The 15313-nt window shown below is 36.6% G+C and overlaps 1 protein-coding gene across 1 annotated transcript in view; it reads right to left on the bottom strand.

The window, feature by feature from the left end:
* Positions 1–15313, bottom strand: part of WDR19 (WD repeat domain 19) — a gene marked incomplete at its 5' end in the record, with an annotated part of 46323 nt that overhangs the window by 13556 nt on the left and 17454 nt on the right. The window contains 15 exons of the mRNA XM_010289921.1: positions 266–343; positions 2880–2948; positions 3844–3956; positions 5320–5444; positions 5867–6013; positions 7102–7185; positions 8677–8759; positions 8862–9002; positions 9928–9985; positions 11066–11175; positions 11447–11557; positions 12178–12337; positions 12880–13084; positions 14257–14404; positions 14954–15103. Coding sequence (XP_010288223.1) covers positions 266–343; positions 2880–2948; positions 3844–3956; positions 5320–5444; positions 5867–6013; positions 7102–7185; positions 8677–8759; positions 8862–9002; positions 9928–9985; positions 11066–11175; positions 11447–11557; positions 12178–12337; positions 12880–13084; positions 14257–14404; positions 14954–15103 — 1782 coding nt within the window. The remainder of the gene's footprint in view (positions 1–265; positions 344–2879; positions 2949–3843; positions 3957–5319; positions 5445–5866; positions 6014–7101; positions 7186–8676; positions 8760–8861; positions 9003–9927; positions 9986–11065; positions 11176–11446; positions 11558–12177; positions 12338–12879; positions 13085–14256; positions 14405–14953; positions 15104–15313) is intronic.

Genomic DNA, 15313 nt, shown 5'->3' on the forward strand with positions numbered 1-15313 from the left:
TCCCTCAGTATGAGCATTAATTTGAATCTCCTCTGTCCAACTACTTGCTTTCATAAAGCTTGGAGAAAAATTATTGTATCTAAGATAGTTACTTCCTTTCTTATCTTTCTGAAATGACTCACAGAGCAATCATTTAAGTGTTGCTCCTTAAATGAAACCAAGCTAAAACACGATCTCTGTCTACCAAAAATTTTAGGACAAAATGAGCTCAAAAGATCTTGTAGCACAGCAATGTGACACAACAGCAGTAACAAAAATACAATACCTTGGGCATGCCATCACTCTCTCCCATAAGATAGTCTATCAGTTGATTTGTTAGGGCTTCATCTTTTGCCTGTCCCACCTATTAAAGACAGAAGAAATTACGATACGAAAGGAAAAATACCTACTAATAAGGAGGCTTTCCATAAAAAACACTGAAACTAGATAGATTTAAAACATTTTTTTTTTGAGTTCTGTGTGTTCAAAACGAGAAGATTACTTGGTTCATCAGCTTTGACATGCAGTAGTTCATATTTATTTTCTAATGTGTTATGTCAGGGGATTATAATGAAATAGATCTCTCACAGCATGAACTGTCCTCTGCTTTAGTGTTGGGAAGGCATCTGAATCAAAGCACCATGAGCTGAAGTGTGCTCTCACAAAGCTATGTCTATCAACCCAGCATAATTTGTGTCTCAGAGGAATAGCCAGTGCTGGTCACTAGAAGAAAGCCAGCACTATCTGCCAGTTGAAGAGAGAGTCTCAAAAATATGGCCAGGATGTTGAGATTCCACAAGGATACATATGGTTCAACTGCAGCAACAGTCTTTGGTTTATTCATTTGGGCTGAAACACCTGGATGCAGAGGAAAGCATTAGCCACCTCAAACTTCAGTCTTACAAGCCCTGCCAACAGTTCTGTGAGATGGAAGGCCTCAAGCACAGCTGTGTTAGCTCCAGGCAGAGTCAGGTCTACTGTTTAAGTCTGAAAACACTCTAGTGACACTTAACAAAATCTTCAAAGCTGTGAGTTCTTCAAGGCAACAGAGGCAGTCTGAGCATAGTTCGGATGACAGAAAGTGAAAGTTGCAGTGGATGTGTCGATGGAAGGTGGCAATGGGCCTGCTTAAGAAGGTTTCCAGCATATATTGTCTAGAAGGGAATTTCAAGAAACGTGTACTGAGGTGCAGTGTGAGTTGGAGACCTGATGACTACAGAACTTTGGAGATCATGAGGAAAATAACTAAGCAAAAACTGCTTCATTCCAAAATTTTTTTTTTTTTTACGGATGGAAAAGATATTTTAAAATATAATATGGATGAAAACCAACAAGGTGTTAGTAGAGACTGATGCTGCAACTGGTATTCTGTCTGTTAGTGGAAGCTAAGAGCAGCGAAAGCAGTGGATATTGTCTACCTACTTCAGAAAGGTTTTTGACACTGTCTCTCATAACATCCTCATAGAGAAGCTATGAAATATGCACTGGAGGAACAGACAGTGAGGTGGACTGAAAACAGGCTGAACAGCCAGGCCCAGAGGGTTGTGATCAATCATACAAAGTCTAGTTGAAGGCCAGTAACTAGTGGTGTACCCTAGGGGTCAATACTGGGTCCAGTGCGATCTGGATGATGGGCAGAGTGCACCCTTAGCAAGGTGCTGATGATACAAAACTGGGTGGAGTAGTGATACACCAGAGGGCAGTGCTGCCATCCAAAGGGTCTTTGACAGCCTAGAGAAATGGGCTGACCAGAACCTCAATGAAGTTCAACAAAGGGGAGTGCAAAATCCTGCATCTGGGGGAAAAAACCCTCCATTTGCCAGTACATGCTGGAGGCCACCCAGCTGGGAAGCAGCTCAGCTTTGCAGAAAAGGATCTGGGCATTGTCAAGTGGAACATGAGACACCAATCTGCCCTTGCAGTAAAGAAGGCTAATGGTATCTTGGGCTGCATTAGAAGGAGCATTGCCAGCAAGTCGAGGCAGGTGATCCTTCCCCTCTACTCCAGGTGAGGCCACACCTAGAGTGCTGTGTCCAATTCTGGGCTCCTCAGTACAAGAGAGAAAAGGACATACCAGAGGGAGTCCAGCAAAGGGCCACTAAGATGATGGAGGGCCTGGAACATCTCTCATGAGGAAAAGCTGAGAGAGCTGGGACTTCTGAGGCTGGAGAAGAGAAGGCTCAGTGGGATCTTGTCAATTATATAAATACTTGAAAGGAGGGTGCAAAGAGGAAGGTGCCAGGCAGTCTTTAGTGGTGCCCAGTGACAGGACCAGAGGCAATGGGCATCAGCTGAAACACAGGAGGTTCCATCTGAACATCATGAAACACTTCTTCACTGTGAGGGCAATCAAGCACTAGCACAAGTCGTCCAGGGAAGTTGTGGAATCTCTTTCCTTGGAGATATTCAAAAGCCACCTTGACATGGTCCTGGGCAACTGGCTCTAGGTGGCCCTGCTTTAGCAGCGGGCTTGGATCAGTTGACCTTCAGAGGTTCCTTCCAAACTCAACCATTCTTTGATTCTGTGACAGAGAGTGAGAATGGAGGCATATTGTCCTCTCTAACCATAGCGTGTAGACTGGAAAAACCAGCAAAACCGAAAAATCATATATGGATACTGCTAAATAAGAAAATTCCAAACTTAACTGTCTCTGACACACAACCACAAAAAACTGAATGAATTCCTAAACTCTCCTTTGAAGATTGAAAACATTTTTTCCTCTCGTGTCAGTATTAACTTAATTTTACTTTTTTAATGTTTACCTATCACCTTTACTGATACAGTTTGCCTTCTATTTGCAATCTGTTCAAACACTCACTGATGCTAGGAAAACGTCACAATACTGAAAGTAAACTTCTTGAAAACATGAAGAATTTTTTGTTTTATCAAAGTTGCTTACTGTTTCAATTGCCATTTCTATAGCCAAGTTATCTTCTGTGCTTGGACTTTTCATAAAGTGCTTTAATGCCTAAAATGATATAGAAGAAAAGTTAAAACTGAGACACAAGAAATTAACTTCTTCCTAATTTTTATCAAGTTATGTCTCTGCATTTTGACAGACAAGTGGCACACAAAATGCATATCTTAACTGTATTTTACAGCCACAGAGATAACCACATACACTATATAGGTAGCAACTACTCTTACAGATATTCCTGCAAGAAAGAAGAATTGAGTCTTTGCCAAGTTCTGGCGTATACCTTCATCTAACTGTGAAAGATGTTCACAGTAATATGGTGAGAGCAAATTAATTATTAATGTGCCATTGAACATCCCTCCCTCCCCCCCTTGAAAAAGTGGTCACCTACAATGGCTGCAGTTTGCAAAAATCAGTAATATTTTTCTGGTATGTGTTCAGTATGCAAAAGTCAAACATTTAATAAGCATCCGTTCACTGTAACGGATCAAAAGGATGTGTGTCAATTGACATACTTCAATTAACATACTTCCTTTTAAAAAAAAAGCTTTATGTTAGGGCATGCTACACTACTAAATGAATTAATTAGCAAGTCTTCATTGGTCAAGCTAATAAAATATAAATAAATTCTACTTCTATGCTCATGACATTTAGAGATTCATTGAGAATAGCATGTCATTGACCCACCTAGAGCCTCTACTGCTATGAAAAAGGAGCCTCTACTGCTATGAAAAAGTTATGTGCATGGCAGTGTATAATTCGTAGAATACAATGTAGATAATTGTAAATATAAGTAGTTTACTTACATTTTTTACACTTTTTTCAAATATCAGTACGTTATCAGTTAAGGCAGCTAAAGTTTACTATGAACTTCTCTGATTTTGAAGTACCGTATTTTGAACAGTTTCTATGAATGTTATCACTGTTTTAGCCTTTAAGTACTGACCCGTCCATATTGACCACACAATAAGAAAAATCTTCCCGCCTGAAAATGTTTCTTTTCTCCTTCAAAATATAGTGCAATGCTCTGATAATCTTCATTAGTAGTACTTTCAGAACCTGCAAGAGATAGATAGCAATGATACCTGAGTGTTCTTATTAAGATAAAGGCCCTACCAAAGGAACAAATTCCTATTCTACTTTTTTTTTCTACAGACATTCAAAGAAAACCAAAGCTATCTAGACTCAAATTATGTCTTATACATTTCTTCCTATTTAATCAGACTAAATGTCAGACATTAGGAGCTACTAATACAGTGAAATAATTGTTTCCCTAAGTTTTACACCATAATGGTATTTCTGTTTTTTTAACAGACATCATAAACTGGCGTAACTATGATCTACTAATTAATTTTCCCATTATGTCTTGGCAACAATAAGAGTAAGTGATTATGAGATTATCACCTAAATTATTTTTACAGTTTAAGAATATGCGAGTATATCTGTATCACACAGAGCAAGACTACCAGGAGCAATGTAACCATGTGGCAGCAGGGAATATTAGTCTTCTAACCAAGACTCCATTTTACTGTACACATCTAAAAGAAAGACAGCCACTACTTCTAAGTTAGTTTTAAACCCTTTTTCTGCACACTTAGATTACAATTTGAGACATCCTATTTTGGATGAGAGAAGGAAGAAAACATAAGGAACAGTAGAACACTACTAGCTGCAACAGTACATCACCAAGCTAACTGCTGTCAAGTTTTTATAACCTTCATAACAAGAATACATTTTTTAAAGGAAGAGATTAATTGACAATATGAGATAATTTGGTAGACACATGTGTGGATCTGTGTCCACAAAGAATGGTGCCTGACACAGGTGAAAAATATAAAATTTATTGCTAATTGACAAGCTGGCTACTGACTGACTTGATGGCCTGAGGTAAAAGTCAGCTTCCAGTAAGGCCTCCTTTTTGTCTCTCACTGACCCACAAAGGGTCTTAAAGGCAAAAAAGGAAAGACAAGTGACATACACATGTAAGAAAAGAGCTGGAACCACGAAAAAAGGAAAAGAGGGGATAAAAATCAAGAACTGTACCAGTAAAATTCTCAGTTTTGGAAAAGCAGTATTACATATAGCAAGGTCAAAGAAAGGGATTCCTCAATGGACACAAAAAAATAGTCTGGACAAATGCTTTATTTCTATGGATAAACAGAAAAAGCTCTAGCACAAGCAAGATTTGAAAACAATGTAGACTGAAGGCCAAGGGAAATACCTAAGCTGAAAGCAGCACCTAGCTTGTAGGCCTGACTTAGACATAAGTTGCCAAATCTGTCCGTGGTGACTTGAAATAGAAAAGGCTGGGAAACAAAACTTCACACTCCTTGTCTTGTAATTTCAAATGGGTCTAAACCAATTAAAAGAACATCAAAACATATTGCAAGCAATCGATTAACTAATTAAGTGGAATACTCACTGATGATATCAGCATAAATCTCCATCTTGTTGTGTTGTTGAGCTAATGTGAAAGCTTCATTATTGCACTTGGACATGACCAGGAACTGGATGGCAGAGCCATAGTCACCAAGCTGCAGAAAGAATCTAATCAGAATGAACAAATTAATATCTTAGTACTAATCAGCATAATGAATACACCAAGTGTTTTAGGAATATCGTATATTCTGTGGCATACAAATATGATACTTTTCTAATTTATTTTATATCTTGATTATTTTAAATAGGTAACTAAGATTAACTTAGTATAAATAATACAGCATGGCAACTTTTATTATTGTCTAAACTTATTACTTCGGATTAATATAATTCAAATCAGAAAGTTAAAAAAAGGGAAAAAAATTAGTACCTGCTTAGCTCTCCAAATTTTACAGAACTCAAATCAATACCGTCACTGGCCAGGTACCAATAACCAGAGTCTGATATATTAGCAAGCCTCACCAACTTCCAATAGGTATGGCCTCTTCCACCCTTTTTTTTTTTTTTAACCTGTGTAATATGATTGTTACCTGGCCACCATCTTTGCTCCTTCAAGAGATTGTGTTTCTCTCACAATATTAACAGCCTTTTCAGGATTATTAAGGTGATCCAAATATAGTCGGATTACACTGTCCCATTGTTTTGCATGCTCATATGCTATCACAGCTTCCTTGTACCTGCAAAATCCACACCAGTTCCACATCAGTTTTTCTAACTTTTAAATAAGTCTTTACAATACAGTGTGAAAGAAACATACAGTGCTTTATTTCTGAGAGGTTACTCTGTGACACCTTCCTTTCAGTTTGCATATAATAACCTTTTTCTGCATTTACTATGTTTTTTTGTCTCTATTTTATTTTCTCTCAGGAGAATGAAAGGCAGAGACAACAGAAAAATATCTACTACAATACTATTTTTTGACCTACTCTGTCACCATCCCTTTTGGTATATCTTAAAAGTGGTTCATCTGTTCCATCAGCAAACATAATCTGTTCCATCAGTTCCATATGAAATCACTTGGGAGAAAACAATAAAAAACAGATGATAACTAGTTGTGGAATTTTAAAAATGAGGCTTGTTTTCTGTTCTGTAAATAAGATCAAGAAATGTCTTAGTCTCATACTATGCAATTGACACAAATTGTATTTTCTAATTTCAACAATGTAAGCATTTAGCTTTGGTGCTGTGTCATTATACTGAAGCACATTTACTTACAGGTAAGGACTAGTAGAAACTACATCCTGTGATTAAATATAACCTATTGTGGACTTTCATTTCAGCCAATAATTTCACATTATTCAATGTTATGCAAGTGCAGCCATTAAGATGTAACAGTAATTCAGTTCTAGAATGAAAAATTTTCTTTCATGATTATTCCCCCTTTGAATGGCCCTTAAAAATCACAGCTAAGGCATCGTTAGAAACAAAATGAACTTAAATACTCTGCTAAGGGGAATATTACATTGGGTGCAGTACTTTAAAACCTTTAATGATTTTTGTTAAAAAGATACTAATGCTTAGACAGGAAACGAATCACTTAGAAACACATCTTTAATACTAGTGGAAGATCCTTAGATTACGTTTAAAATCTTTACAAAACACCTTAAAAGTTTATATATTTCAGAATCCATTTTCACAAGACTGTTTTATGCAAAATTTAAAGTTTATCCTTTAATTCATTTTACAAAGAGAGTAATGTATAATAACAATCATAACAACACTAATAATAACAACACGTTTTATAAAAAAAGATAAGCATTCAAACCTGCCATCTGCTTCTTTGGCCTTTGCATATTGTAGGTGAATCTTTGGAGATGAAACATGAGGAAGAAGTTCACCAACCTTTGCCCTATTAGTAAGACAAAATAATATTTCTTTAATAAATATATCTGGTTTAAAACTTTCTCCAGTAGAACAGGCAGGTTTATATCGACACTGAAAAGGATGATAAAAAAGAAGTAATTGAACATAATGTATAAGCTTTGAAGGCACTTTAGTATTTTCAAAAAGCTGCACTTTATAGATGTAAGAACTGGAAATTATAGACTGCTTCACAAATATACAGGCTTAAAGAAGTACAGTGTCTTCTCTTTTTTGAGATGTACGAGCATAAGAAGTGCCAGACCAACAATATTTACCTCCGGTATTCTCTAATTAATCTACAGAGGCAGCACACTATTAAAACTGTAACCTGAAAGAATGTGCAAAATCAAAAGACCACCAGTACAGGTGCAGTTGTGATTACTCCTGTGGTTGTGTGCTCAAGGACGCAGGTTGTACAGAGGACTCTAGGCAATTAGAATCAGATTCTCTGAGCAACATCATCCGTAACAGCAGAGTGTGGAGGCACACAGAACTATGGCAGTCCTTCCATAAATCTAGCTTTAGGAGTTGCACGTGGTGATATGATCTATAAAAGCCACCAAAGCAAGCAGTGGGCCTTTCAAGAAAAAGGAAAGGAGAGGCTGAAGAGAGGCTGACCTTAAATCTCACCTCTCTGTCTAAAAGATAGAGCACCCCCCAAACTGAACCTCCTTCTGCTAGAGTAAACAAAGCTTGTTCCTCCCACTTTCCAAATCAAGGCTATCACTATATTCAAGCTACCCTTTTTAACAAAGTGTTTCTCTTGGTCTGTTCTGATGTCACTGACACTTCTATGATGGAATAAAATTTTCCTTAGTATATGAACACAATATTCCAACCTAATTTTTAGAGCGCTCGTATGGAAGAGGAGGGGTCTTTCTGATCTCTGCTCCAAACAGTTAATATTAAAAGTCCTTAAAATGTAATTAGGCAAGAATTAATCCCTTAGGTCTCTCAGTAAATTGTACTTTTCCACCAAAAACTTGACAATTATCAAATTCACTTAAAAAAATTAAAAATGTATTGAACATAATGACAGTGATTTTGACTATTCATGATACAGACTCCACTTGAATCAGCAACTTGGAATCTTTTCCAACTGTCTGAATATTCGGTCTCAGTTATGTATTTTATAACTGAAGAAATTTAATGAACTAAACAGTAGCTACATGAATAAAATGACCAAATCCAGTGTGCGTGTGTGCATGTCCATACACACATGAAACTTTAGGTAACTTTAAACGTAACACAAAAAAAAGAAAAAAGGAAGATTATCTTCTATTTACAGTAAGACTACATTTAAAGCAACATAAGCTTGTGAGAGAACACTGTTCTTGTTTAAGCTTGGGGGAGGGAACAATATAATCAATGAAACATAATTAATGAGACATTTGTGGTATTTAGAGAATCGTTCCTTTCCAAAGGGCACCACAGCAAGTCCTCTGAAATGTAATACTTCCCTGAAACCTGTACTTACCAGTTTTTACACCGGATGTATACTGATGCTGCCTTGTCATAATATTGTCCCTTTTCATACAGCTGAGCAGCTTCTGAAAATTGCTACAATATTGGAAAGCATTAAAATTTCTAAATTAAGATTACAAATAAACAGGTTAATGAATTCACATGTTCAGCCTTAGCTTTATTAACTCTTTTTAATACCTTCATACTCTCCAGAATAGCTCCACAGTCTCTTTTTAGTAACCTACTGGGATGTTTAATGGCCTGATTTACCCCTCGACGGATATCTCCCATTCGAATGGACATCTGAGCCACTCCAGCAAGACAAGCTTCATCATGTTCCTGGTATTGACAATCAAATAAAAAGCAGTTGCTATACACTATGCATCAGAAATAATCAGGTCACAAAAGCCACAGTAACCAACCACTGAAACAAATTACCACAAAATTACATGGACTTAGTTAAATCAATTTTTGTCTCAAAATTCTTGCCTAGCTCTAGCTTTCACTTATTTAGAAGAACTCAGCTTAGTTTCCTTCTTAAGCTTTGCCTTCAATTTTCACATTTTACTTATAAGATCTGTCCAGACCAAGTATACATGAGAAGAACCTTTTTCACAGACAGCTCAGTTCTACTCTCCTCTTTCCTCCAAAACCAACAGTAGAGAAAAAGAGAAACTACAAGCAGGTTACTTCCTTGGTTTTGTTTCACTTTGATGGTGGTACGGCCATGTTTCATAACGCCAAGTGGCTTGAATTCAGAAAACATTGCTATTTCTCCTATTATGTTCCGCTATTATCATCTAAGCTGCTTCATAATAATATTTTGCAAATATTAGGAGGAAATAATGACAGAATAAGGGCAGATCTACTGATTATGGTGTTTATTTTCTAACACAATCCTTGCCTGTCTTTATATAGAAAACAATTCATTAAAGAACAGAAGGAATAATTAGGACTGTTGTTACAGCAATGAAAATCCTAGCAGTATTTTCTCTGACATTTGCATGTCTATTATAAACCTGCTGAAATTATAAAACCCTAAGTCTAGTTATGCCATGTTAGTCCAACGACCATATTGCTTTATACCTAGAGAAAGTATAATTCTGTATATTGAAAATAAGTGCAAAGACTAATATCCCAAAAGCAACAGTCATGTAGATTTAGAGCTGAATAAAAAAATATCTGAGTTCAAGTGAGTCTGAAACATGACAACTTAACATGCAGTATAATAGTACAAATGCCATCATTACTAAAAAGGAATTACCTTATTGTTTCCAGTGATTCCCTTCTCATAATGTGCTAGAGCGTTAATATAATCACCCCTAAAAGAAAACTGGAAGTTATATGGAAGAATATTTTTAACAGGAAGAGATGGTTACCTTCCTACCATACATCTGTCTTGCTTTAGACATAACGGCTCCATACAAGGATGTGAGGTATGCAAAAGATGGACAGTTACACAGTATGTCATAGCACTTCCCGTGCACTTTATCAAGCTATTAGCCAAAGAGGCAGTCTTTCAATTCCTTTATACTGAGACCAATAAACCTCCCTTGAAAGACAGGCAAAGAATCTCTCTGCACAATACACCTCAATAATGTCATCTCTACTTCCACATATTTTTTCTGGAAGATAAACGAAACTAACCTTCTAAAGTTGTTTAGAATTTTTGCAACATAAAAACAAAGATAATTTTTTTCCTTAAGTACATTCAGAACTCAAGTTACAGATGATCGCATTGCTTCAATCACCTCTGTTCCTGCCTTTCTATGACCCAACAAGTGTCCTCTCTCAGTGCCAGGGAAACTATCAGGGGGAACGAGTTGTCTAAAAACTCTGTTAGTAGATAGAAGTTTTTCTCTAGGTTTAGACATTTAAACAGACCAGACTTCATCTGTGAAGAATTAGCTATAAAACAGACTTTAAAATCATGGCAAACGATTAATAACTTTTCTCTTTCAGGGACTGGCGGCCTTGAAATTTGACACTCTTCTACCTAAAATATGTAAGAAAATGAAGGCTACTGGGCATTTAAGGAAAGACAGGCAAAAGGCAAGGCTTTCGTCCAATTTAAGAAGTGTTAAATGGTGTGAACTTTGTCTATTTTCCAAGCACTTGCCAGCAACAAGTATGTATTTATTAGATGATTAGATAGTGGATCCAGCAGTTGAAAAGAAGACAGATACACTGAAATTAATCAAAAGTACTTATTATTTGCTAACATAGGTCTCTAGCATGAAGTATTCCTTACAAAACTACTCTTCCTCATACTATAGCTGCAGGACCTCACAGAATCCTCTCTCAGCAATGCAGTCAGCTGAAGTATCTCAATTCTATGTTCTTCTAGTCAGCATGAGTATTGGTTTAATAGTCTTATGCTGCAACTTTAAAGGAGAACTTACGTGAATTCAAGCTGCATTGCATATTCCTTTGATATGAAAGGGATTTGATCTGGGGCCAAACGCTTAGCCAGCTGAAGTGCACTGTCCCAGTGTTGCAAGTCTTTTCGCATCTATTAACAAAGAACAGTAACATTTTCTGATCAAGTATCAAATTCTGAATTCTAATGCAAACTTTGTATTATTCTAAATACAAATATAGAGCTAGTATTCTAGAAAGCTTCAGACAATTTGAGAGAGACATTCATCCTAAAAAAATGTCTGTCAGTCACACAATGGCAAGAACAAAACCATAAAAGAGCAGAATTATCAGGAGGTAAAATATTCCAACATTAAGGTGGAAATGAAAACAGCAGAAAAAATTTACATATCTTAAATGAATACCTCAAGTGCAGCAATAGGACATGAGGATGCCAGATATAAATCCTGAGCCAGATTAAAATCACTAGTAAACATGGCAAGATGTCCTGCTAAAAGGTTGTGGTCTTCTATTCCCTGTAAAAAGACGTAATAGGTGCAAAAGTAGTCCAAAAGAAAAAAAAAATTGTTGTAAGTAGTGTAATCTAGTAAGCACAGTAAAACAAAATATCCCTATATTTTACAACCATGTGTCTTAGATTCTACAAACCAGAAAAAGCCTTGCTTTCTTATTGTAGCTTAAAGTCGCTACGGCTAACATTGCCTAAAATCAGCAATTTGCAGAAGTATATTTTTAAAGCACTATTTCATGCACACTTTTAGGTGTATAATTGTAATCTGTTTTTTTTAAATTATTTTAAAATAAAAATAGTGGTCTCAAATATTTTCTCAAAAATAACAAAGGAAAAAAAATTCATGTCTCTCAGTTGCCCAAGACATAAATACATTCTGCTGCTCTCAAGCAAATGCAGAAAGGTATGTTGTGCATTCCAGTAGAGACTGCAACCACTTCAGGAGAAAATCAAGCAAGAGTTATACAGTTTGGACACTTTCTCCTCTAGAATTATTAACTCCCTTGAAAATAATTCACCTTCTATTGAAAAAAACCCAAATCTCCACAAAAATAAGAATTCAGCAATTCTTAAAAATGAATTAAATCACCGTATTTCCTATTTAAAAGGGACTTTACATTTTACCTTTATTTGCTCTAGTGACATCACCATCCCAGCATTACCAAATGTCCGATAAACACGTATTGCAAAATCCACCTCCATGTGATGTAAGCAAGCTTTGGCCAGCTCATTCCAACCAGACTGGTCATTCAGAAGTCTGCACACCTCCCATGCTTCAGAAAACCTACAGAAGGTAAAAGGCATTTCAAACTAGTATTACTCGTACATAAAATTCCCTCTCAACAGATTTTTTTCTTAATACTACTTTTTCTTAAACATAAAAAGCATTTACTTCTAAGCCATAGAGAGAGAGATGTGTCAGGAAGAAAGGAGAAATACAAATGCATAACTTGCGATTCTGTTTCTACCACACTTTTTCAGGCCATCTGCTTTCCATACTCTGGCATTCTTTCCATTATACTGATTTTGAATTGCTTCATTACAGTGGGAGGAGTGTATGCAAGAAGCACCTTCAGCCAGTGTCATAGAACCCCCCAATCAGTCTTGAAAAAAATTACTTTCGCTTTTACTTGACAGTGGAAAAACAAATAAAGCACCACTGTGTCACTTATTTTGTCTGGTCTGCATAGACAGCTACACAGACTCATGGATCAATCTAATTTATCAACATTCAGCATGACATTCTTAAATCACCAGGATATGCTGTATTAAGCTATAAGCACAGAAGAAAACAATTTACACAATATAATTAAAATACAGATATACCTTTTCAGCATTAAAGTCTGAGTAAGCATTTGTGTCAGCTCATGAGGTCCAAAGTCTTTCAGATTGCCAAGGAAACTGTGAGTGCTTAGATAGATATTGTTTGTCTTCCCACTCTGAGTCTGACAAGTTAATTCTCCATTATACAACAACAAAGGTTTATGGGAAAAGGGTACTTCCGTGCCACCTGCCAAAATGATCTTGGATCCTAGATTCAAAGATAAGGAAATAAAAAATGATGTAATTTTCAAAATCCCTACATGGTAAAAAGTGTAGCAAGCAGTCACAGATGAAGTAATGTAGATCTGCAGGGCATTAATTCAAGGTCTCTAATTCTGCTAGTTACCATCTACTGTACAGTGTATTTTTTTAAAGTAAATATACATAACTTACATCTTCTAAACTATTACGGTAATTTTCCAAATGTTTGTAGGTAAATTTCTTAACATTTCTCTGTAATAAATACAGAAATTGGTATGATTACAATTTTGGTTAACAGTGTAAGTGAATACAAGTTGTGTCCCCCTCATCCTAAGATTTTTCTCAGGAACATTTGTCCTCGTTTTGGCTAGGATAGAGTTAATCTTCATAGCAGCTGGTATGGGGCTGTGTTTGGGATTTGTGCTGAAAACAGTGTTGATAATACAGGGATGTTTTCATTACTGCTGAGCAGGGCTCACACAGAGTCAAGGCCTTTTCTGCTTCTCACCCCACCCCACAGCGAGGAGGCTGGGGGTGCATAAGAATTTGGGAGGGGACACGGCTGGGACAGCTGACCCCAACCGACCAAAGGGATATTCCATACCATATGCCGTCATGCTCAGTATATAAAGCTGAGGGAAGAAGAAGGAAGGGAGGGAAATTCGGAGTTCTGTCTTCGTCTTCCCAAGTAACTGTTAGGCATGATGCAGCCCTGCTTCCCTGGAGACGGCTGAGCACCTGCCTGCCCGTGGGGAGTGGTGAATGAATTCCTTGTTTTGCTTTGCTTGTGTGTGCGGCTTTTGCTTTCCCTATTATCACTTTTACTCTTCGGATCCTCTCCCCCAACCCACCGTGGGGGGAGTGAGCAAGTGGCTCAGTTGCCGGCTGGGGTTAAACTGCGACAACATTTCAAAATATAACTGAAACACAGGGTGTAAATTTCAGACAAAAGATTGTAATAGCAAGAAGCTTAGGGAGTTAAGACCAAAATGCCTTGTTGGAGCTTTACAGAGAAACCTAGAGAGCACCTAGCTTTCTATTCACGAGTTGCAATTCAAAACTTCTGTTGTACTATTTATTTTTATATGCATTTATGAAAATATTGAAGACAAATGAAGGCACAGAACATGTTTTACTTTATTAACTGAAAGAGTAAGTTTTTAAAAGTATTTACAGTACCTTGAATGGCATCCTTATGAAAAACGTAAGTGTACACTTTATCATCATCAAAAGCAACAAAAACACCTTTATCCATTGGCCAGTTTTCCCACAGGATTCCTTTAATAGTTGGTGAGAAATTTGGAATCTCATATAATCTATCATTTACCTACAAATAATGCAAAAATAAAATCACTAGTAGCAAGTGACTAAGTAGACAAACAAAATATTAATCACGATTATGATTAAAAATAAAAAAAAAAGTAAGTAGTGCAGAAATATGAAAACTGTACTAAGAAAAAGTTTTCTTGTAAGCAGTGACTCTGAATAACATAATAGTTTAATTCAGAAGGGAAGTAAATGGAGAAAATGCACATTATCTGAATGTTATTTACTTTTCTTATAAAAAAGGTATGGGGACAGGCAGTGGAACTGGCAGTGCTTGTTAATGGGCTCAATATCTCTATCTGAATACAAAAATACACATTTCTGAAAACTACTGATCAGGAATTTAATATAATGAAATTGTCCTGATCTAATATGACGGATTTTATTTCCTTACATTACCATTAAGTTATCTTCAAGCCTCCTTGGCAATTTCTCCTACCAGCATACATGTTGGGAGTGACAAAAGCTTCTTCTTTCACTATTAAAAACGCTACACAGTTGAAGAGCCTGCTTGTAAATATAATCGTATGGGTATCCCACACTAACTTACTGGACAATAGACAAAGCCATCACTTTTGTCATCTATGAAAGCCAATCTGGTTCCACCAGGATCTGGAAAAATTTTTCTCACACTGACAGGATGCCGATATTCACTCACATATTGCCAGTCTTCAATGTAGAAATAATGAATAACTCCAGTCTAATGAGAAATAACAGAAAAAGCTAATAATGACATCAGGAAGTGGCAAGTAGATAATTAACTTGTTTGTAGTTTCTCCCATCTTAAGAGTGCTGAGCATGAAGAGTGTTTAAAGAAAAACACTTCCAGGTATTTTTTTGTCTTCTTTCTTCACTGACAGCTGGTTTTGGGAAGGATAGGAAAACTTGAAGCTTTTTGGGGGGTAGGGAA

Source organism: Phaethon lepturus, unplaced genomic scaffold (assembly GCF_000687285.1).
Source record: "Phaethon lepturus isolate BGI_N335 unplaced genomic scaffold, ASM68728v1 scaffold11256, whole genome shotgun sequence".
NCBI lineage: Eukaryota > Metazoa > Chordata > Aves > Phaethontiformes > Phaethontidae > Phaethon > Phaethon lepturus.